Source organism: Suricata suricatta, chromosome 2 (genome assembly GCF_006229205.1).
Source record: "Suricata suricatta isolate VVHF042 chromosome 2, meerkat_22Aug2017_6uvM2_HiC, whole genome shotgun sequence".
NCBI classification, from domain to species: Eukaryota; Metazoa; Chordata; class Mammalia; order Carnivora; family Herpestidae; genus Suricata; species Suricata suricatta.
In genome coordinates this window covers 132,738,872-132,763,699 of record NC_043701.1, presented here as the reverse complement: position 1 = coordinate 132,763,699, position 24,828 = coordinate 132,738,872, and the positions used below count along the sequence as shown (strand labels likewise).

Sequence of the window (24,828 nt, the reverse complement as noted above, 5' to 3'; positions counted from 1 at the left end):
CTACCACTTGTGACCTGAACCAGCTTCCCCAGTGAGAGTAAAGAGCCAGATTTAATTTTACATTTTTGGCAGAAGCTGACACTCTAAGCAATTCATTTTGTTGACAGCAGTCGAAATAATCAAACACCTACTTCGATGAGCATTTGGTCCTTGCCTGCCTCACCTTGTGGGTATCGGCCGAAATGCTGGTCACGCCATTCACTCGGAAATCAAACGGCTGCTCCAGTGGGTAACCTGCTTTCTCCATAAAGACGATGAGGAAGCCCCCCAGACATGCGTCTACATGGAGAGGTATTTTGTATTTGACAGCCAGCTAGTTCCAAAAAAGATCACAAGAGAATTTCATTTACAGCCATATGACAAAACATAGCAAGACACAGGTGGAGAGGTGTGCTGTCATCCCAAGGCCATGATGCACGATGGCTTTCGTGTTTTAAAAAACGGGCTAGTTCCGACACTCCTAATAAAGCTCACCTTTCAAATGTATTCAGCCTTCAAAAGAATTTATCTGAAATGTGGCATTTTATATTTAAATATGCCGGCCCCAAACTCACTGCAAAGCCGAGCAGGAAACAAGCAGCGCTCTGATTTAGGGGGAAAGGTCCTGCGTTAGCAGCAGCGGGGTGGGGGGTACTGCTGGGCACGCCCCTAACGAGCAACCCGTCTCCCGCTGAATGGAAACCGTGATGCTCTCTCAGGGTCCAGAGTATCTGGCTTCAGTGAAGGCTCCACCTCGTGTCACCCCTCCCCCAGGGCAGAGGCTCCCAAGAGAGCTGGAGGGCTTCCCCGGGCACTCCTGGGATTTGGGCACAGATCGGAACCACACTTGCCGAGTCCCGCACCAATAGATTCTATTGTAAGATCTCAACCTGACTGCCTAGCAGCCCATTTCTCCCGCGTACCTTGGCCACTTCAGGGACAGGATCTAGGACGCCATGAGGAAACTGGGGGGTCGAACAGACGAGCATGGCCGTGTTCCTGGAGATGGCTCTCTTCATCGCCTAGAAAGTTAGCGTCGAAAGGAAGATGAGAAGCCACATCAACCTCACTCTCCTCTGCCGCTGCGGCTGCCGGCTGGGGGTCTGCGCTCCGCCAGCACTGCCCCTCCACGTCTCCATCCTGGGAGAGGTCTGCCCCGCCATGGGGGCGCCACAGAAACTAGGCCAGCGGGGTCCCTCTGGGGAAAACAGTCTGAGGCCACAGCACAGCAAATCACTGTGGGAGGAAACGGAGGAGCGAGTCCCGGCCCCGCTCACGAGCGCTGGAACCGGAGGTTAACTGCTTACCCGCCCCACTCTGTCTCCTCACCTGTGCGCTGCAAAAGTACTACCAGCTTCTACAACTTCCCCAGCCTGTCATAAGGCTCAGATGCAATCTGTGTAGCACGCTAGAAACTAGAAAGTTCTCCACAAAGGCAAGGCATAAAAATAAAGAACTATTATTCAGTCTTAAAAAAAAAAAAAAGGAAGCGTGCCATTTGTGACAACACGGGTGAGGCTGGGGAGCATTCTGCCAAGGCAGGGCCGGCTAGGTAAACACCGCGTGACCTCCCATTCACGGCATGTACGGCGGCCCATCTCAGAAGCTGAGCGTGGAATGCTGCTGCGGGCTGGGGTTGAGGGACCCCAAACGTCAGCGATGCCTGACAGGAAGTCCTGGACAGCCAGTGCAGGGCCATGTGGCCACGACATAACAGCACTGCACCGAATGCCTGAAACCAGCTGGAGGTCAGAGAGGAGTCTAAAGTATTCCAACCAAGGAGGGAAAAAGAAAGGGAGGAAAGAAAAGAAAAGTAAAGAAAAGAAAAGAGAGCCAACAGTAACTATTTGAGGAGCTGGATGTTCAATAGCATGACTGTGGGGATTATTCTGCAGTGTATACGTATCTCAAAACATCAAGTTGGCACCTGAAATATATACAATTTTTATTGGTCAACTCATTAATTTGTCAGTTAAGATGATGGCAAAGATGGCAGGCAGCAACGACGCTAGCGCTAACTTGGGTAGTTTGGTTCTGAAAAAATATTGTTACTATTCTGTTGCCGAGGATACTGACTGAGGCCGAAGAAAACCACAAGAGTCGTCTGGGGGCAGGTGGGTCCGTGCTCACGGTGCAAAGAGAGAGGACAAAGTGAGGCTGCTGAAGCAAAATCCGGGTCTGCAGAGTGTGGACTGCCATCTTGCTGTCAGAGCTCATGAATCTACGCAAATACTCCCGCACCACCGCCCGCAGCAGCTCATCGGCTCTGGCCGCCACGGCCCAAGGCCCCTGGAGCCCATCAGTGCGCGACGCTGGAAAAAGCCGGTCGGTCGGGTGCATTCCTGCACCTCCCAGTCCCGGCAGGGAATGGCCCTTCAGGGTACTCACCCGAATATCCACCTCCATCATTTTGTTCAGCGGAACCCGTATAATCTTCATCCCAAAATAATGGGCTGCTTTGTCAAATGCAGCATGGGCACTCTGGGGGGCCACACTAAATGATGGAGAAGAGGAAAGTAATGAAATTCAGATAAAAGCAGGGTTCAAGAGACAGTCTACTGCTCATCTTTATCCCCAGGAGCAAACTTCTGATTCTTTTTCCCCACATTTTTACAAGTGTTTATATTGTTTTTCTTTTGAGCCATCAAGAAAAGGAGGTCAATCAAATGATTTTCTAGAGAAGTCTTCTCCCTAGGACTTAGGAAATCCAAAGTGTAAATGAGGGTGGACAGGCAGAGGATGAGGGACCGGGAATCTGGACCGCTCCACATCAGGCAGAGCCTTCTCCTATTGGCCCGCCACAGCTGGGGAGATGCTGCCTGACGCGACGCACAGCCAAGACATCATGGCAGGGGTGTTCCAGCAGGTCAGCGGTCCCTCCCTTCTCTGAAAGCCCACAGCCCGTGAGAAACTAAAGGTCCCACTGCTCCTACAGACTTAGAAGCAGCACTTCAAACAGCCCTGCAGCGGGGGCGCCTGGCGGGCTCCATTGGTAGAGTATGCGACTCTTGATCTCGGAGCCATGAGTTCAAGACCCACGCTGGGCACAGAGCTTACTTTAAAAAAAAAAAAAAAAAAAAAGGACAAATGACCCTGAAAAGGAGACTGAGCCAGGGTTACATACTCAGACTTCTCTCAATTGCTACATTCGCAAAAATCAATGTGTTCCCCTTCAGGAAGGAAGGTCTGTCTTACTGAGTAAGTACGAGGCACAAAGATTTATGTACAAGAAGGACGGCGCCTGATTTATTCTCACAGGCAGGAGATCACATGCAAAACGCGCTGAGTCACTGGCATTTTCAGGACAACAGTGACCCGGAGGGTACAAACACACTGGGTCAGGAGAGGGTCTGGGGAAGAAAATGTAGCCAAATAGCAACCTTACGTCCATGGGGTGGCATTATGGAGGACTCTCAAAAATCATTTTAAAACTCCCCCAACCCCCCCCCAAAAAAAGCCTCAGACTGAAACCTTCTTAGGGAGCACCCCGAAGCAGCCCATTATATTTCGGTTACTTTCACTGAACTGAGGTAATTAGAGAGTCTTCTTTAGGCTCCGGATTACTTATAATTAATATTCCAGAATTCAAAGATGTAGTCCTGTGATTCTGTCACTTTTAGAAAAAAGGATCCCATTCTTGCTTTCGGTGTACACCATGTGTAGACTTGGGGGCTAGGCAAGGGAAAGACCTTGAAAATGAACTGGCTGGTCCACCCAGGATGTTGCAGGATGTGAAGGGTAAGGGTCGAGGGCACAGAAAAGGATGAATGAGGACTAGAACTGCCAGAGGAAGACGGAAGAGAAGCGGCAGAAAACAAATGGTCAGGCTGTTTCTGCAGCAGTACTCCAAACAGATCATCTAAAGGCCACACATACGTACATTTCTGGGGTTCTGATCCCGTTCGCAAAGGCCAGGTCCCGATAAGCTTTGCAGGCCATCAGTATGCTTTCTGTCCCCCCAGAGGTCACCTGTAATAAAGAAGAGATGCCAACCGTGGAGTGGAGGGAGGGACAACGATCAGCATGCACTTCCCACCTTGATCTTGACAGTGGCTGATGCGGAAGCCGATAAGATCTAGGATGCATTCTGCAGAGCTGACGCTGCTGTGTCTTCCGGAAGGCAATCTGGCTGTATCGGCTAAGCCCAGTCTTGGTTCCCAGCACTCGGAGGGCCTGTCATGAGCCCCATCTCCCTCACTGGACTACGAACTCATGAAGTGGGGGACCAACGTGCTCATGACAATATTCTGAGCACCAAGCCTAACAGTCGACACCTAAAACAACCTCAACTAACACTTCTCGAAGCCTGATGTAACTCTCGGGAAACCATGATCAACACAGGGCAGGAATCCCCAGCAGGCTATCTGCTGACAACATCTAAGAATGAATCATTTCAAAACAAAGAAACAAACAAAAAGCCACAGCACTGAGCTAGGCGGTTATTTTCTCAGATCTCTCATCTCTGAAGATTCATACAAGCTTAGGTAACTTTCTCATTGTACAGCTAGAAAGCTGAGCCCTGAAGACTAAAATAATTCACCTAATGCCATCCATGAGCATCTGCTGATGAGAAGTAAAACTTTCTACATTTGTGCATTTAGTGTGGCTTAACAGGAGATGGAATGAGAGATAGTGATTTCTGAAATTTCCTAAAATAACCACATATAGAACAAGAATTCCACTGGATACAAAATCCCAGTGGTCAGCAGTTACGTGGACGATTTAGCTGAGAGAAGTCAGTCATGTTTCGGATCCAGGAAGTCTTTGTGAAACATGTGACATTCATCCAGAAGGTAACGCACTGAACTGGGGCACAGGGGACTTGTTTACAGGTTCCTGCCCTTCTATGCTGGAAAAGATGAGCATGCTTATGGAGGAGGTCAGCTCTGCAAGCCAGCAGCACGTCCTGTGGTCTAGCATAAAACCTCAGAATGTCACATGAGGAGCCAAACCAGCTGTGAAGAAAGTCAGGAAAGGACCAGCAATGTCCAAGTATCTGGTGTGTCAATCTTTTACTAAGGTCCCGTAATGACCTAAGCAAAAGTATTTCCAAACCCCTGGTCACCCAGTGCACACGCCTTATTTTCAGTCCAATAACGAATCAAATCAACATCATTATTTATTGGGCAAACAACAGTGCACTTTGACTGTAAAAGCAGGAATACCTACATTCCACTTCTAATTTTTATTGCCGATCCCTCAAGTTCTATGTTTATTTACCTCTGTTTAATTTTTATTAAGTAGGTTCCATGCCCAACATGGGGTTTGAACTCACAACCCTGAGATCAAGAGTAGCATGCTCTTCCAACCTAGCCAGTCAGGCGTTCCAATTCTGTGTTTAACTATGCTGTTCACCTCCCATTGCCCTCTACGCCCAAAGAAAAAATGGAAATTGAATTGTGAAATAAGAAAAGCCTCAATAACTACTTGTAATGCTAGTCAACTTCTTCCAGCATTATTATTATTACTATTATTATTATTATTATTATTATTTTGAGACAGAGCATGAGCAGGGAAAGGACAGATAAAGAGGGAGAACTAGAATCCGAAGTGGGCTCCAGGCTCAGAGCTGTCAGCACAGAGCCTGACGTGGGGCTCGAACCCACAAACTGTAAGATCATGACCTGAGCTGAAGTCGGATGCTCAACTGACGGAGACACCTAGGTGCCCCCTTCCAGCCTTATAAAAACTCTCACTGTTAATATGTAAGTACGTCGGAGAACGAGAGTAGAGGATGGCCTGCTTGGAGAATTTTCTTTCAGATGCTGTTTGGACCCAAAGGTACTTGCACAAGCCAAGACTGTTCTCCATGGCAACGGAATTTCTTCTAGTATATGAAATAACCTCTCATCTGTCCTGAGGTAAATGAAGTTCACCAACAGAAAGACAGTTTAGGTTGATGAGCACACGAGAAGAGCTAAGACCTAGGCTGGGAGCATGCTACACACTGCCCGGCCCTGAGGCTCTGCGTCTTCTTTCCCAACTCTGGTCTCTGAACCGCCTTCACCAAAAGCAGCCTGAGAGAGAGAGAGAGATGTGAGAGAGAGACAGAGAAACAGAGAAGGGTGAGAAAAATAGAGAAACCTAATGAATCCCAGAGGTAATTAGTTCTCTTATAAAATTTCATGTAATAGAAAAGACTGGGGATCTGAGACTCCATCCTTCTCCTGATCCCTGACACACCCACTGAAAAAGATCATAATGGAAGAGGCATGGTTTAATTGTAGCAATGCAAAAGACAAAACAATGCCGCCCCCCCCCCCAAAATCAGGGCTGGACTTCTGGATTAAGAAGGAAGACTGAAACCGCCCCACAACTACTTTCTCTCCCCCAGGACCTAGGAGAAGGAGGAAAAAGGGTAGCAGAAACCTACAATTACAATCACCAAAGAAACAATCGGAAGCAATACACTTCAAATACTGACTGGCAAGGAAAAAAGAAGTTTCTAAAGCACAGCAGACAGCAGACCAGTTCCTAAGCCCCGTTCCAGGCCCTGAAAATTGTCCTGCGAGCCAGCAAAATCCTGAGAATTCTCATTAAAGCCCCCAGAGAAACAAGGCGAGGGGTGTCCTTATCTTCAGATCAGTGGGCGGTAGGCCTGGCGGCTGGGGAGAAACAAGCAAAACGAGGAGAGAGAACGTCAGGACTGACTCCTCAAAGTTAAGGCCTCGGCGATGTAGGCGATCAGAGCCCCAGGGCATTAGTCTCTTTCAACAAGCAGAGTGAACTCTAAGAGGTAACTCTTAACAAAATCTCAGAAGAGACCCAGCTAATCCAATACAGGCGGAACAAAGCAGCCCTCAACCACATGCTCTCACGTGAGAAATCAGCCACCATGCATCAGAACAAAATAGAATGTTCTGAGGAACATGAGCCAAGGTGAAAGAAAATGGCACGGAAACCACGCAAATAAACAAAAAGAAAAAAAAAAGCAGCACGCAAAACAAAAGCCTAACTTAAAAGGTAACAGCCGAACGAGAAGGGGATTCCACACGCCTGTCACTACAGGACAGTGTTATAAGGACGTGAATTCAAGAAAACACACCTTGAAAGACTGGACAGCAAGAACAAGAGAATGAGACCACAGACCCCAAAACACGAAGTACCAAATGACCCCAACACGGGATTGAGGCACAGGGAACAGAACAAACACTGCCAAGAATAAAAACAATGACCTGGAGGAAAGGCTGAGGCAAGTTCAGCGAGCCAGACTGAAAGATGGGTGCCCTCCGCACTTGGCGAGCTGCGTCCATCTGGCTAGACACCGGTAACCGAACGGGGTTCCGACAGGAAGCACAGGGACGGTTGCCAGTCTGGAAAATCCCGTTCTTGGAGGAACAGCTGAGTCGCCTAGAAGAGAAGGTCCAGGGGGAAAGAGGCTGCGAGTGTACAAAGGTCCTGTGGGAAAACACCACCCATCGCGGAATTCCCGCCTCCAGCACTACGGACCCTATAGCTGGGGCAGCCGGCCCTCCCACGAGAAACAACGGAAAAGCCGGAAGAAACAGTAACCGTTTCTTACACCCACCGCTGAGCTAACATGAAGGAATATACGGCATCCAAACAGAGCGCAATCCAGAATCCTACGGGAACGGGAGTGCCAGATCCGGCCCCGACTGTGAGGGCTGCTGCCACCCCAGGACACCAGACCCACTGTGACAAGCGATGGGAGATCAACTCAGAGCCTTCCCCCCCCCGTAAGGCCTCTGCCGGCACACAGCTGAAGACCTGGGACCTGCACCCACATTCTCACGCGGACAAGAAACCCTGGCGGTGCAGAAGAGGGCAGCAAGAAAACCGCCTTCTCGACCCCGAAGCTCGGGTGAGGAACCAAGGACGGACGACTCAGGAAGGGATAACAAAATGGCTTTCACGTGAGTCTGCGGTGTGACCTCACGCCACTGCCGCAAGAGACTGCAAGCGAAGCATCAGATGCAGACTGGCTCCCGGCAAGTCCCCGCACCTGGCAGGATCCAGAGCAAGGGCTTAACTTCCATCCAGGCCTCAAAGACAGGCTCCCGGAAAGATGAGCGGCGCACATTTAAAAACAACAACAACAAAGTCACCAATAGAACAATATAAGACAACATGTGTGAGACCAGCAGAGACAGACAGATTAAGGCTCAGGAGTAGCGGAATTATCAGACACAGAATATAAAATAATTATGTGCAATATATTTAAATAAAATATTAGCCAAGGAAAACTCCACCATGCAGGGGGGCCTGGCTGGCTCAGTCCGCAGAGCATGTGACGCTTGACCTCGGGGTTGGGAATTCAAGCCCCATGATGGACACAGGGCTTACTTTAAAAATTAATTACTTAATGAATTAATTACTTGAGCCAATGAAAACCCGTAATTATCTCCTGGCTCCAACGATCATCACCTCACAGCCCGTCTTGCCTCTCCCTGCAGATGTCCCTGCGTCACTGCTATGAGGAACATCGGTTGTTCTAACAGCTCTGCCTCCCCACGTTCCCCATGTCCCCCTGGCTACTTAACCACCTGTCGGATGTGTGTCAGCCCTTCTCACTCTAGCCTCATGGCTCTCAGCTGCTTCTGGGCCTTCTATTTGTCTCTTTGGATTTTCTTCTGGTTGAATTTTTATCTGTCTTGTTCCATAAATTGGACTTACAAACCATGTCAATATTTTACAATATTCTAAATGAGACTGGGCTCTTTGGACAAATGGCTGAATCTGGGGTCTGGAAGCGTACAAGGTCAACCTGGAATATTTCATCAAATAAAAGTATTTTCTCAAAAAAAAAAAAAAAAAAAAAAAAAGGAAGCTTTCAAAGACTCCGTGAGCCATACAAAAGGACCCAAGAGCCAAAACTAAGAGGCTCCCTCTGGTCAAAATGGGCTAATTTGAGCATCAATCTGAGCAGCAGCTCCAACGGATTAAAGCCCTGGGAGTATTCTCCAATGGTCCACCCCACTGTTGACAGACACTTGGGTTACTGCCAATTTTCAGCTCTCATGGACAGTGGTGCTCTAAGCATACATTTATCCTGACACACACATGTCCCAGTTTTCCTAGGGCACATAGACCCTGCGTAGTAACATTTCAGGGTCAGGAGATAACATCTGTCTTAAACTCGACCAGACAAGGCCGAACTGTTTTCTAGTTGCTTCATTGACAGCCTCTTAAAAGTCCACAGTGTCTGTGGCCCAGGAGAACACCCACATACTGTAAGCATACCGGTATCTCCCCCTCTATGGCACCTGCTCAGATAAATGCCACAAAGGAGCCCATTGCTGGATTATGGTTGGCTCTGATTTTCACGGCGCTGGAATTCTGGGGGGAAACGAATGGCAGGAATACCATTCTGTTAGATACAGGATATATGGACGTGTCAATTCCTCATGGTGCCAACATACAGGAAGACAACACTGATTATTGGAAAAAACAAAATAACTGTAAAATGTTCTTGCCTTTGGACAGGCCCTTCAATAGTTAAACCTGCAGACTTCATAATGATTATAAAAGCATCTGATAGGGTAGCATGCTGGGTTAAATCTAACTATGCTGCACAAGCAGAGAGTGAGACACTGAGTTTCTTCTAGAGAAAGCAAGCATCTGGTCTGTAGTCACAAATCTAAACAGAAGCTTATCAATCACAGTTTAGGAAAATTAACAAACATCTACTAGAAAGAACAGTTGAAACAAAAAATCCTCATGTGTGTCTTTAAATATAATGACAACCTCCCCTTCCTTTATTCCAAAACCAATTAAATGAGATTCGATTTATAGCAAAATAATAAAGTAAACTTCCAACTCAAGTGAAATGAGAAGCATGTCAAAAACACTATGAAGGTTTGACAAAATTATACAGACCAACAGGTAGGCAGTGGGTGCGCCGGTGGATGGATGCAAGAGTGAGGGAGAGAAAGAAAGGAACAGACAGAGCAGACGTACAAAACATTTACATTAAGTGAATCCAGGGTGTTCTCTAAACTATCATAGGAACTTGGGTAAGCTTAAAATTTTTCAAATAAAAACCCAAAAAGAAAAAATATCTTTTAATAATGTATAATAAAATGTCAATGCTCTGAAAACTACAGAAGTTGGGGCACCTGGGCAGCTCACTGAGTTAAGCTCCTGACTCTTGGTTTCACTCAGGTCATGATCTCACTGATTGTGAGATGGAGCCCCACGTGGGGCTCTGTGCTGACCATGTGAAGCCTGCCTGGGAATTCTCTCTCTCCCTCTGTCTCTGCTCCTCCCCTGTTCCTGTTCCCTCTCTCTCTCAAAATAAAGAAACTTGAAAAACATTTTTTTTTATTGCAAAAGTTAACATTTTTACATGGCTGTTAATCTGGATCTTCCTACATTAATCACATATTATCTGTATAATAAAATGTTTTCAACAAAGTCTTTTACTTTAAGCTAAAAAAAAAAACAAGACAGCTAGAGACCACCAGCACATACTCACACATCCACAGGAATCCGGTCCCCCGTTGAACAGGGAACACGCTATCCTCACAATCTCTGCCTCGATCTTTCGCAGTCCTGGGAAGATATCTGGATGCAATGGATTACTCCATGCAAAATTTCCATAAGCCTGCCAAGAAATGCAAGCAGATATGAAGGACGATAAATACACACCGTATGGGACAAAGAACCACCTGCTACACGATCGTTTCTAAGTATCAGGCACAACACTAGAAACCGGAAAAACAGTTAAGATGTGCTCCTCAACATAAAGAGACCCAACTACACTGGAGGAAGCAGACATGCAAATCAGTGATTTCGCAGCGTGGCGAGAGAGGAAGTAAAAAGCACATACTAAAACACCAAAAAGACCCATTCTGCAATCTTAGCTCTGCCTGTCACTTCTCATTGTGTAATCTTAGGGCAAATAACCTGTCTGAAGTTGTTTCCTCATGTGCCCCAGGGGATAATTACGGCCCCTGCCTGATAAGTGTTTTAGCGATAAGTAAACAACATAACAAGCATGCAAAACACCGAGGAGGCCAGGCGAAACAGTGTGGCATCGCAGTGTGGCATCGGAGTCCGGCATCGGAGTCCGCGAGTGAGGGAAGGAGTCCTAAGGGGGGAATAACAGCCCCAGTGGTCTGAGGTGTCTGCAGAGTGGAATCAACAGGAATTTGAGAGACCAACAGGAGGAATTCATCATTTAGAACAGGTGGAATGAAGGGGAAGAAAACATGATAGTGTGAGCTACGCACAGTGAAGAGGAGAAACGGAAGATCAAGTTTACATGGGAAGGTAACAGGTGTGCCTGGAAAACACAGGTGGAAGCCGGCTCACCACGGGGCCAACATTTTCCGCTACGTGGGCAGCTTGGGTTTTACCCCGTAGGTGGTGGGAAGCACTGAAAGTTCTTTGTTGTGTGTGTGTGTGTGTGTGTGTGTGTGTGTGTGTGTGTTTGTTTTGGAGAGAGAGAGCGAGCATAAGTAGGGGAGAGAGGGGGAGAGAGAGAAAAATCCCGATTAGGCTCTACACTAAAAGCAGGGCTCAGTTTCACTGTGGTGAGATCATGACCTGACCAGAATCAGGAATAAGACACTCAATCGACTGAGCCACCGAGGTGCCTCACCACTGATAGACTTTTAAGCAGAGCGTAAGATTAGAGCATATGTCAAGATATAGCTGAGCAAACCTGTAATATTTAGTAAGGTCTGAGGAGCTTCATAATTATTATAGTCAAACACAAGGACCTTAAGGTAAGGTATGTAAGGTCAATGCCAATTTTATATGACAAAGTAGGGCTTAAGAAATAAATCTGATTAGAAAATGAAGGAGCTATAGGCAACTCTAAAGGCAACCAAAAACAAGAATTATATGAATTACATATAAGTGAGCCCACTGCTCATTCTCAGATCATCTGATTTGAGACGTGGGCAGTACAGGAAATGATAGCTAAGTTTCTGTTCCTCATCCCTTCTTAGCAAACAAAATATGTCTGGTCATTAGTAACCTCAAATGATGGGGGACTGACTACCTTCCTAATAATCTGCCTTCTACACGGGGCATCTATAAAGCGTAAAAAAAGTAAGTCATATTGTACTTTTTCATGGACTGAAGAGGTCTCTGACAATATTATCCATATTCACCTATGTGGGGGTAAAGAGACTTTCTGAACCTATTTTTCACAATAAGCTTTCCTTAAGTAATTTTTTTAATGTTTATGTATTTTTGAGAGAGAGAGAGACAGAAAGAGAGAGAAAGAAAGTGTACAAGCAGAGGAGGGGCGGAGAGAGAGGGAGACACAGAATCCAAAGCAGGCTCCAGGCTCCGAGATGTCAGCACAAAGCCCGACGCAGGTCTCGAACCCACGAATCCTAAGATAGTGACCTGAGCTGAAGTCGGACACTCAACCGACTGAGCCACCCAGGCGCCCCTAGTAATATTTTATTTTAATTACACAAGTAAGGAGAAAAGCTGGCCCTCACCTTCACGAGGAGCTCGGTGAGTTCCTCCTCCCCACTGTACACGGCTCCGGACGCCTTCCCCTCCTGCCAGAAGACATCTGCAGAGAAAGTCAAGACCAGCAGGTCAGTAAACAGGGACTTTTGGGAGGACACTTAGGTTCTAGTAGAGAAGAAGGAGTTAACACCATTGGGACCAAAGGAAAACCAAATTCTGAGTGGAAACCCAAAGGTGTTCTTATAATAAATCGAGAAAAAAAATTCTGATAAAGAGCTATCACAGCAAAATAAAGCTCTTTCATGACTATCAACAACAGTGTGGAAAAGATATTAACAGCATACAGGTAAATAAAGATAATCCAGGGGCGCCTGGGTGGCTCAGTCGGTTAAACAGCTGACTTCAGCTCAGGTCATGAGCTTATAGTTCGTGAGTTCAAGTCTCGCGTCAGGCTCTATACGGACAGCTCAGAGCCTGGAACCGGCTTCGAATTCTGTGTCTCCCTCTCTCTCTGCTTCTCCCTGCTTGCATGTGCTCTCTCTCTCAAAAATAGATATGCGTTAAAAAAATTAAAAAAACATATAGTCCAGTGATGATGGTGTCATCATCCCCAACTGACCTCTAACAGAAGAAAATTCTTTCCTTTACTTATATTCATTTTATGGTCTCCACATGACTCACTTGACTTTTTTCTGCAACAGTTTCCTTCTTCTCTCCCTTCCTTCCCTATCCAGTCACTGGAAGCGTGAGGAGTGTCACGAGCTGTGAGTACACCCTCATCAGAGTTGCAGTCCGGGAATCCCTGACCAGACAAACTATGATGATGTATGTACCATCAGTCCCTGGTCCCAGCAGCCCCTCCTTCACACGAGTCTGACACCCGGCCCCCCAACCCCCAACAATTAGTCACGCCCTTCCAGAAACCTACGGGGTAGCACTCAGCATCAGGAACGCGGTCGACACTGGGATAAGCTCAGGGGAAAGGGTCCTGACCACAACATGAGGTCTAACTTTCCACTTCCTGTCTGAGGTGCTTCTCCAAAGACAGTCTACACTGTTATCGACCAGTCTGCCAGTGTACCTCGGGTCCCTTCGCCGCAACACGGCTGTGCCCTACTGAAAGTGCACAGCGAGAAAGCGATTTCAGAAACCGGCTGACAACTGGAGACCCAGGCTCTATCACGCCAAGATCCTCAGCTCCGACAGGAGAGCAGAAGGCTGAGCGGTGGGCATCCTCATTCTCTGCTCCTCTGCCAAACCCGGGCTTGCTGCCGGTGCGACGTGCCCTCTTCCTTAGAGGACACCGGACTGTATCATCATGCCTTCAGATCAGAGGCCACCAGCCTTTCAAAAATAGGATACGTGGTTTCATTTCCTGTCATTTTACCTGTGCTACAGAGTACAGCAATGGCCAAGGAGTTAAAAATGGAAGGGAAGGAAATGTAGTGGCAGCAATCTGCTCTCATAATCCTGGAAATCTTTAACACGTAGGGTTCAAGGACTGGTCCCTGCTTTATATCATCTATAAATCCCGGACTGCATCTGATTTCACACAATCCAATGTCAAAAACTCAACACGTCAATCAGAAAATTTTGAGTATATTTGTTGAAATGCAATGCGGCATCCTGGACTGGATCTTAGAACAGAAAAAAGGACATTAGTGTGAAGGCTGGTGAAATAGGAATTGAATATGCAGTTTAGGGGCGCCTGGGTGGCTCAGTCAAGTGTCTGACTTCACCTCAGGTCATGATCTCACGGTTTGTGGGTTCGGCCCCGTGCTGGGCTCTGTGCTGACAGCTCAGAACCTGAAGCCAGATTCGGATTCTGTGTCTCCCTCTCTCTCTGCCCCTCCCTTGCTCATGCTCTCTCTCTCCTTCAAAAAAAAAAGCATTGGAAAAAAAAAAAAAGAATTTGCAGTTTAGTTAACTATGGTTTCAACCAGTGGTATCGTGGTTACTTTAGATGTTAACATCAGGAGAAGCAGGGTGAGGGGCGTATGGGAAATCTCTGTATGTATGACATTTGCAGATTCTCTTTAAATCTAACTAAAATGATGACAAACCAAAAAGCCTATTTTTAAAAATATTTGTAATATGACCTTAAGCTGTAACAAACATGTATTTGTATTCATAATTGTTAACATTTATTGAGTACTTACTATATGCTAGTTATTATACATTTACCTGTATGATCTTGTTTAATCTCTATAATTATTCTTTTCAAGTAAGTTCCTTGATCAATATCCCCACTGTAGAAAGACAGAGACTGAGACATAGGTCAAGTAACTCACCCAAGATCATATTTAAGAGGCCCAACCGGGGTGGGAATCCAGGCTGATTCCGTGGGCTACACCCTTAGACATAAGGCTACTTGGTATATTTACCCTTCCCTTATGCGCTCATGCATAGATGTGTGTGTACACGTGTCTGTGTCACAAAAGAGCCACTCTGACACCTCTCACTTATATATGGATCTCATCTGGGTATCTTGTGATGATGGAAGTAGAATCACGTTTTATTTTCTTTTGTGCCTTTGTGCAGATTTCACCATTTCTATAATAAATCCATATTTCATTTTTACTGTGTTTTTTTTTTAACAGACCAATGCATCTGTTCTGTTCAGCCTTACCAACAAAATGGGACCAAGGTCCACTGTCTTAGGAGATTGTTTTGCTTTATGGATGCAGGGTGAATTTACATACAATTTTTAAAATAAATTCAGCATCTGGGACAGGGGGCGGGCTCTCATGAGCACCTACGTTCTGAGGATGAGCCGTTCTTAACCTAGACGCTCATGAGACGATGACCAGACCAACCACGCTAGGTAGTCAACACTCGCATCTGGCGCGAATCATACCCATAGAGCTGTACTCCTTGAGCTTCTCCAGAACTGCAGACGGGCTCAAACCTTGAGTGGGCAGGGCTTTCACGTACTCTTTGTCCACTTTCAGGAACGACATATTCTTGTTAATATCGTCCTTGGTCTTGTTCAAGGTATCTTGGATCTCCAAAGGAAAGAGGGATCAAGTTAGCATGGAGACGGAAGCACGCAGTGCAGGGAGCAGAAGACCAAGCCAGCCGCGCAAGGCCAGGTGCCATGCGAGCACACAAAAGGGGGTGGTATTTTGTTCTTAACAAGCGGTGGTGACATTCTGATCATCTGCTATTTTCTGGAACGTCTCTTAGAAGGCTCAGTGTCAACGTTCTCTCTGAAAGTCAAAGATGAATCTAGTTCCCTGCACCTTTCCTCTGCTGGGTTCATCTCACCACTGCTTCACGCGGTTCGTGTTGACCCGTGTCAGCACCTCTCTGAGAGCGGTACTTGGACCTCCTTCCTGTCCTGGCACCAGCAACAATGTGTGTGCCAACGAAACAGAGGTGGAGCCACAAACAGCGGCCAGAAAATAAGCCAAGTGGTAAGAGGGATCCTAGTGTTCGAGGTGATGCACAGGGCACACCCAGAACCCGGAAGCCCTCTACAACTTGCCACTTGCGTGCACAAAACCTCCTAGGGATGCCAGGGAGATGGCACTCTACCTCGTCAGGGTGTCCCCCGCCTGTCCTGTTGGATCCTCAAGTGCTAAAAGCGGCACCCAAGGGTCCTTTCTGCTACAGTTTATCAACTATGGCTATTTCATCTTTATCCTCACTGCGACAGCCTGTGAAGCACTTTGTTCAACTACTACTGTGGGCCACGGATATGCAGTGCAACATAAAGGAGGCAGTACTACTGAAAATAACCCCTGTTCTCAGGAGGCTTATTTTTAGCGACAGAGACAAAAAATAAAGAGCAGGTGATGAAAAGTGCTGGGGGAAGGCAGAGGGGTGGGGAGGAGAAATAGTTTAAAAACCAAGACAAATCAGAGCAGGGGCTGCTATCTGTGCTAAGAGACTGTTGGTGGTAGATCCAGAAAAAAGGCTACATGTCACCCTTTGTGAGTGTGACAGCGAGAACGTTTCAGCAACACACGGGTGAAAGTTTGAGGCCCACGGTCTAACTGCAAACACTGAGCTTTTCCCATCTGTAGCCACGGAGGACCAGAACACAAGAGGGCCTTCTCCGATGTGGCCCCCAGTGAAATCATGGGACAGCCGCCCTCTGAAACACGCCTGCCACAGCCGAACACGCAAGCGCCGGACGACGGCCGGGCCCCTGTTTGAGCTAACGCGAGGCATGGGCCGGACACAAAAATATTTTTAAAGATGCATGTGAAGACTTATGCTGCATAAATGGAGAACGTGCCAAAGGGACAAGCTACGGAAGCTGAGCCCCTGGGGTACCTGGATGGCTCGGGTGGCTAAGCATCTGACTCTTGATTTCATAGCTCCTGAGTTCGAGCCCTCCGTCTGGCTCTGTGCTGACAGCCTGGAGCCTGCTTGGAAATCTCTCCCTCCCTCTCTCTCTCTGCCCCTCTCTCACTTGTCTTTTCTCTCTCAAAAGAAATAAACAGGAAAAGAAAAAAGCTGAGCTTCCAGGCACAGACTATGCTGTTATAATGAAAAGAGACAAAACATGATAAGGCGTGATATTAGAAAACACCCTGATTCCTGCCTCAGACCCTTGATCACATTTTAATTTCTTCACAACATTTATTTCAAAATGAAATTCTTGGGACGCCTAGCTGGCTCAGCTGCTTAAGTGTCTGACTCTTGGTTTCGGTGCAGGTCACGATGGCGAAGTTTCAGGAGTTGGAGCCCTGCGTCAGGTTCTGCGCTGCCAGCAAGGAGCCTGCTTGGAATTCTGTTTCCCTCTCTCTCTGCCCTTCCCCACTTGCACTGTCTCTTTCAAAAGAAATAAACTTAAAAAAAATGAAATTCTTCTGTGTTTACCTATTTTCTGATTTTCCTACAAAAACACTGGCTCCACAGAGCAGTGGTCCTGCTCCCCATTGTATCCCCAGCACCCAGAGTAGTGTGCGCACTGAGCACGTGCTCTCTTATCACATGTTGAGTAAGTGAATTTACGGGAATGAGACGGGGATACACACGCTCACTCGAAACAGAGAACTTCTGCCTCTGAGCTTCAAAATCTGCTTCTAAAAATGAAAGCTGATTATACAGCTTTTAAGTGCCTTCCAATTGTTATTTTATTAATTTAGTTTCTAGAATTTATTTGCCTCAAAATCTGAAACCGAAGGAGAAATGTGTGAGGAATAAGAGCAGAAAAATCCAGGGAGTGAGAAGGGAAAAGGCTAGTATCCTTAGAGATCGAGGCTGCCCTCTCCCTACCCCGTGACTCTAGCAGGACTCACGGAGGTTTCCTTTTAGGGCTTAAGGTGATTTGGAGTCAAATAAAAGCCTATCTACTCCTATTCCCCTTTTCCACCCCGAGTAACTACTTCTACTTCCCCTATAGGCAATGAATCTGAAAATACACACACAGTTACGGGAGAGTTGGCACCGGGGTCTGAACGAATTTTGGTCAAAGGTTAAAGACAGACATCTTATCTCATTTGGTGAGGAGAGGGGGAAAGGGAAAGGGAACTGAGAGCCAAACGTGAAAGAAAGCTTGAAGGAAAGCTGAGGGGCAGGCAGGGCACGGGGGGCGGGGGGCGGGGGGCAGGGGGGATGATGACATCAGGGATTCATGTGCCTTCCTCAGAGCTTGCACAGGGCCTGCACCGTTTATCTCCTTCTGTGATAAGGAACCTGAGGGAAGGGACAGAGGTGACAGTCTTATCCTCAGCATGGGTGAGGGGAGAGAGGACACAGCAAAGGGAACATACTATACCACAGACAGGTACAAAGAGCAAGAGACCAGTGCTAAGTTTCTAACCCTGTCAGCAAACTACAGTCCAAATCCGACCCCGGCCTGTTTCGTAAAGACGGAGCCCCGGGAACACGGCCAAGCTCAGCCCTTTACCCATCACCCTCTGCTGCCTTCCTGCTGCGGGGGCAGACGTGAAGAACGCTGAAAGACACGGGATGGCCTGCGAAGTCTAGACCTCTATCTATCTAGTCCTTGACAGAGAAAGTCTGCCAACCCTGGTCTACACCAGGTAAGCGCCCCACCCCAGAGGCCTGTCTGACGCCAGCACAGCCAAATATTGCTCTAAAGCATCATGCCACTTCTGTCAGGTTTTCTAATGTCACATTCTTCCTTAACAGACATGGCCTTCCTCCTTGGATCAAATATGCTCAGAATCTTGGCCCTTCTGGCATTTTGAGCCAGATAATTCTCCGCTGTGCACTGCAGGATAGTAGGGTATTAGCAGCGACCCCGGTCATGTCCACTAAATGCCAACAGCGCTCCCCTCCAGCTGTGATAACCAAAAACGTCTTCAAACGTTGTCAGACAGTCCTTGGAGGTGGGGAGCGAAACCACCCTTCACCCTTGGGAATTTGCACTAGGTTCGGTAAACAGAAGAAAGAGGCAATGATCATGGGGGTGGTGGTAGGGGAGGAAGATCTATACAGATTCCACTTACCTTGCGACCAATAATAGGCATCTTCCTGATGAGCTTGAAACATCTCTTTTTAAACCTTGACCACAAACCTAAAAGATACAGATAGCTGTTACCCAAATAAATTTCCATGGACACGACCGGCTAGCCATAATGTATGAACTACTCCACACGTCTTCTGCAGCCTCATCTGCTTTCCATTTGTAAACACAATTTCTTTCCTTTGTAAAAAAAAAAAAAAAAAAAGTCTGACATTTAAATTTTCAAGTAAGTAATATATTTACATGGTTCAAAAAATTTTCAATTAACAAACACACACAGAGTTAAAAGTTTCCCTCTTCTCTGTTCCCCAGACTTTTCAACCTACCCTCAGGGAAATACAATCACTATTCATTTCTAGAATATCTACCTAGAATTTCTTTCTTTTTTTTATTTTCTTATGCTTATACAGCCAATAATAAAAATACAATCTTATTTGCCCCACCTTTTAAACAGAAGGTCACGTACTCTAGAACTGTACTAGACCTTGTTTTTCTACTTTGGAATCTTCTCTTAAAGCTCACAACTTCCTCATTCATTTTTACAGCTCTAAAATATTCCAATATATGGATGTATCATAACTGATTTAACCTGCCCCTTCCTGGGGGACACTTAGGTTATTTCTAGTATTTTTCCTATTACCAACAGCGGTGAAACAATAACTTTGCAACACGTACTGCACACCTCACAGCGTTGCCTACAGCATAAATTTCCAGAAACAGAATGCTGAGTCAAATGACATGCATTTCAGAGCCGGTTACCTTCCCGAGGTTTCAGATGCCCAACGCCTCTCTTCCCTTCCCCAAAACAAATGACCAAGCCATGCTTTTTCTTCAGATCTATGCTCCAGTCCTCATTCAACATACACCCTGACAGCATTTCAACATTTTGTGGACCTAAAGAGGCCTTCAGTATCATGGACACCAGTTGGACTCCCGGTCAGGCAGTATACAGGACAAATATGGAATTCTGATCCTATATCCATTAGAATAATTACAAGTGCATGGCATCTAAACAGACATCGCCACTTTTAATGAATTCACATTCACTACAGAAAGCATTGCTACCATCCAAAGGCAACTAATAAGGATCAAGCATTAATAACTTGCTCAAGGCCATCGATCACATCAGTGATGGAGCAAGGATTTTAACTGAAGCCTCGGAGTGCCTGGGTGGCTCAGTGGGTTAAGTGTCCAACTTTGACTCGGGTCATGATCTCACGGTTTGTGGGCTTGAGCCCCACATCAGGCTCTGTGCTGATCACTCAGGGACTGGAGCCTGCTTCGGATTCTGCATCTCCCTCTCTCTCTGCCCGTCTCCCACTCACACTTTGTCGCCCTCTCAAAAATAGACATTAAAAAAAAAAAACTGAAGCCTTACTTCTCCTAGCCCTAGACACCCAGGACTCTATGCTGCTTCAAATGCACAGTAGGAATTCTCAGTTACCCCACATGAGTCTCTAAGGAACCCAGACCTAGCTCCTGTGCAGGCAGGAAATGAATATGAACTTCTGCATCTCTACAGGTGGGCATCCTGACTTCCCAGGCCAGTGGAACTCTCTCTGAAAAGCACAGACTGAGTCTGTACCTTCTGTTAGCAGTGATTACAGGACACCTTTACTAGCTGTTTCTGCGTAGGTTGCAGCCCTGTCTTTCCACCTCACCCTGGGTGGCCTAGCACTGGGGCCAGCACTCTGCCAACACCTGGCACAAAGCAGGAAATGGAGACTCACATTGAATAAGACAAAGGGATTGAAATCACTTGTTTGTAGTTGCTAGTTTGTTTACACTTTGGAGTACAGTAAAACCTTGGACTGTGAGTGAATTGTTCTCCGAGCATTCCACAAGATGAGCAAACATGTCTAATAAAGTTTAACTTGATACACAAGCGACATCTTGCAGTACAAGTAGCACGTGATGCCCAATGTCACATGATCACAACTGAACCAAGGGCTCTTTCCTCTCTCTTGCTGCAGGATGGTGGGTGACCGTCTCCCAGGCTCGGTCTCAGGCTGCAGGGTTTGGCAGAAATCGGTGATTTTCAGAAGGTTGGAAGGTGCCCACGACTGGCACAAGTGTATGTTTTGTCACTTCAAAGCACCTGCGGACAGTCCTTTGCTCTTCCAGACAAGAGTAAGCTCGGGAATGCTGTGCTTCTTTCTAGGTCACTGTATAGAGTCCTTGTTAAAATTGCAGAAAGGAAAGATTCCATTGAGCTGACAGACAGCAGTGATTCTGTCAGTGATAGTGCAAGTCAATCGTCACGGTAACCCTCTTCTCTCTGGTCCCTCCCACACCAGCCACGAAGGTTTTCTAACGTGCAGGTTGTTTATTTTTCTATTTTGTATTTTATTATCCTGTAGTATTCTACGGTCCCGGAATCATTTTATATGAATATTTTTGGGCTGTGGAACGAATCATCTGAGTTTCCATTATTTCTCATGGGGAATTCACTTTGATACACAAGTGCTTTCTGGATGGATGACAAGCATGTTTCCGGAATGAATTATGCTCGCAAACCAAGGTTTCACTGTACTTCCTTCCAGTCTTCCGTTCTACACGCTGAAGTACATAGCTGCGATCCTGCAGTACGTACGACGCTGTGCCCTCTTCTCCGTCACAGAATTTTCTATGTTAAGAACTCCTCTCAAACATAGTTTTAAATACTACTGTAACAGTCTATCAAATGCATGTAATTTAGCATTGGACATTTAAGCTGCTTCTTATCGATTTCATGTTAAAGCTGTAAAGATTCAGAACAATTAACTAACATGGCAGAAAGAGGTCTAAAACTCAGCAAACGGAGTCCCCTGTCCGGAAGCACAGTAACGTGGCTGGGTCGGGGAGGACAGAGTCGACTCGGTGCGAGATGGAACAGTACACGTAAAAAGAAAAGAATACAAGCGCAGAGATGGAGAAATGAGAAATGAAAAGATCATGTGGCCGTGGCCTAAGCAGATTATCTCAAAAGTAAGAGTCCCCAGAGGCACATAAAGCAAAGTGATGATAGTGTTTTAAGGTCATAAAATAGGAAGTGCCAAGGCGAGGACAACGATGTGTGGCTCCCTGCAGCTTACAGATGCCTGTATGTGATGCCTCTCGATACTCCTAGTACGCTATGACTAAGTAAGGCAGGTAGTACTTCTGCCCATTTTACTGTGAGGAAACAGGCTAGAAACTGAGAGTGTGAGGGCCTCCTCCCACCACGTAATTCTGATTCCTATTCATGAACTATGGACAAGCCCACAGTCAAATCAACGATATGAGCTGATGGTCACAGAACAGAATTAGGGAAGAGATAACAGGGCAGAGGGCTGCTGAGCCCTGCCCTCACCCCCGCCCCCATCCTCCTGCAGCTTCCCGTTCTTATCTACAGCAGCTTCCATCCTGCGTTCCAGAATGATCCTCTCCTCTCACGTGAGTATTCAGAGTTCGAAGATCAGCAGAATTTATCACCGGCCCAGACTTTAGACTCCTCAGGGGCCATATGCTAAAAATAACTCATTGTTCAGTGATAAGTACAATTCTTCTTCATGCACAAGGTACTTGAAAATGGCAATTCTATCAAGACTATCTCCAACCTCTAGGGAGAAGACATTCTAATCTGTGTCTAAAATTCTAGTGAGAAGTTACAAAATAAAACGTGTATTGTGCGTGAAACTATATGAAATTGTTGACATTCAAAAATTTTGACCTATAGGGGCGCCTGGGTGGCTCAGTCGGTTAAGTGGCCCACTTCGGCTCAGGTCATGATCTCACAGTTCATGGGTTTGAGCCCCGCATCAGGTTCTGTGCTAACAGCTCAGAGCCTGGAGCCTGTTTCAGATTCTGTATCTCCCTCTCTCTCTGCCCCTCCCCCACTCATGCTCTGTCTCTGTCTCAAAAAATAAATGAAAACTAATAAAAAATTTTTTTGGCCTATAAAAGATATTTTGTATGGTTCAACTGGATTCAAATATAGAAAAAGACATGTAAATGGTGGTTAGCTCTAGGTAGCAAGATTTTCATTTTGTTCTTACCATTTATCAGTATTGCCTACTTTTCTGCAGTGGACATGTGCTACTTTTATAAGAAGAAAAATACATTATGAAAAACAACTTACGGGGCACTTGGATGGCTCAGTCAGTTAAGTGCCCAACTTCAGCTCAGGTCATGACATGATCTCACGGTTCGTGGGTTCGAGCTCCGTGTCAGACTCTATGCTGACAGTGCGGAGCCTGCCTGGAATTCTCTCTCTGCCCCTCCCCCACCTGCACGCACACATGCTCTCTTTCTCTCAAAATAAATAAATTAACTGGGGCACCTGGGTGGCTCAGTCAGTTAAGCATTCAACTTTAGTTCAGGTTATGATCTCACGATTGATGGGTTCGAGCCCTGCATCGGGCTCTGTGCTATTAGCTGAGCCTCGAGCCGGCTTTAGATTCGGTGTCTCCTACTCTCTCTGTCCCTCCCCCACTTGTGCTCTGTCTCTCTCTCAAAAATAAATGTTAAAAAAATGATAAACTTGAAAAAAAATGACTTAAGGGGCACCTGGCTAGCTTGGGCAGTAGAGCATGTTGGCTCTTGATCTCAGGATCATGAGTTCAAGCCCCAGATTGGGCATGGAGTCTACTCAAAATATATAAATTCAAAAACACAAATGACTTAAACAGTGTGGAGCTGGGCTTATGACGATTTACATGGCACCTACCACTAACACACTGCCACTAGTGATTTTCTCACAGAACGCACGGAGGCCAGCGTGTTGTGTTTGGAACACTGAAGGCAGGTTAGCACCAAAACCTAAGACGGCCACGCTTCTACCGCCAGGTAAGCCAAGTTCAAGCAGGCACCGTGGCTGCAGGAGTAAAGCCAGAAGGCAATGCCTGAAGCGCATTGCATACTAATCAGAGCAAAGAAATATAAATCTCAAGACTTCTAACCTTATGTTGCTTTTTATAAATGCACCCCCTCAAAAGGAGAAGTACTTAGAATGGTGGCTGGTCCGACAACAGACAGCTTCACCTGGAAGGACAGCAGGCGGTGGGCACCACGAAACAGAACGCTTCCCGGGACACGACAAGCCTTGTATCTCTGTGTCCCCTTCCAAGCCACAGAGCAGACGCGGCAGATGTCAGTCAGCCTGAGACCTCGGAGTTTATGGGAAAACCGTACAAGGACTAGGAGCCGAAACGGAGGACAGGGTTTTTAAAGCTGGGGTGAACTACAACTCAGACAGGACAACCGGCTCTCACGCCCACTTTAATTAAGCGCAATGCTCACTACGCCATCACCCTGCACCGCTACTACTAGCACGGCTCGGCAGCTCTCTGCAGGGCAAGCGGGCCAAACAGAATGTGGCTCCTAAGTGAGCGCTCCTGGGGATAGAAGAGGAAAAGCAGGAAAAGTACAGTTAAAGAGCCCCTTGAAACAGATGTGATCAGGCAAGCAAACAGTCATGGAAATTTTAAACAAATGAGAAATGATAGGTGATCCTCTTCAATGTTATTGGGTTGTTTTTTTTTTCCCAAGGGAGTTAACTCAGGTACCCTATACTAAGGGTGGAGAAGGGGTGCAGCGGAGTGTTCCAGAAATACCCGTCACCACTCCTACTTCACTCACCAGCACCACCTGCAGGGGCGAAACAGTTCTCAAGGAGGGAATGCGCCACCAGGTTCGGCAGGGGAGGAAGGGTGGCGAGAACCTAGGAAGGACAGAGGATCTGCAGGCTCTTCACTAATAAATGGCTCATGTTTCTACATTCCTGGAGAAGGGACCTCCTCTTCGGCATGTCATTTCAGCTCCCTCAGTCACTACCCAAAAAGCTCAAAGTGTGCTGACCCCTGACTTCAGAAGTTCAACTCCAAGAGGGCAGGGACCCTGTGTAACCTGTGTCGATATCCCCAGGGCCCGCTATGGTGCCTGGCCCACAGCAGACACTCATATGGTCACTGTGTGAGTGCCGTTCCAATTTCACACAATCCATACTGAAGGATGGCCTAAAATGACAGTAACAAATTCCTGCTTGGGGAACT

The 24,828-nt window shown here is 46.6% G+C and overlaps 1 protein-coding gene and 1 long non-coding RNA gene across 5 annotated transcripts in view; one reads left to right on the top strand and one right to left on the bottom strand.

The window, feature by feature from the left end:
* The window catches only part of SGPL1 (sphingosine-1-phosphate lyase 1), a 52,805-nt gene that overhangs the window by 7,134 nt on the left and 20,843 nt on the right, over window positions 1-24,828 (bottom strand). For both annotated transcript variants that reach the window (XM_029931830.1, XM_029931829.1), the window contains exons 4-11: window positions 18,801-18,868; window positions 15,230-15,377; window positions 12,399-12,475; window positions 10,415-10,543; window positions 3,860-3,948; window positions 2,368-2,473; window positions 903-1,001; window positions 164-313 (exon numbers count right to left, since the gene is read on the bottom strand). In XM_029931830.1, the coding sequence (XP_029787690.1) occupies window positions 164-313; window positions 903-1,001; window positions 2,368-2,473; window positions 3,860-3,948; window positions 10,415-10,543; window positions 12,399-12,475; window positions 15,230-15,377; window positions 18,801-18,868 (866 nt within the window). The remainder of the gene's footprint in view (window positions 1-163; window positions 314-902; window positions 1,002-2,367; window positions 2,474-3,859; window positions 3,949-10,414; window positions 10,544-12,398; window positions 12,476-15,229; window positions 15,378-18,800; window positions 18,869-24,828) is intronic.
* Window positions 10,930-14,140, top strand: LOC115285505. 3 transcript variants are annotated; one of them, XR_003905555.1, is made up of 3 exons: window positions 10,930-11,211; window positions 12,376-12,500; window positions 13,074-14,140. It is a non-coding gene; the product is annotated as an uncharacterized LOC115285505 (long non-coding RNA). The 3 variants fall into 3 exon arrangements; XR_003905556.1 differs by having other exon boundaries at window positions 10,930-11,218; window positions 13,107-14,140; XR_003905554.1 differs by having other exon boundaries at window positions 10,930-11,218.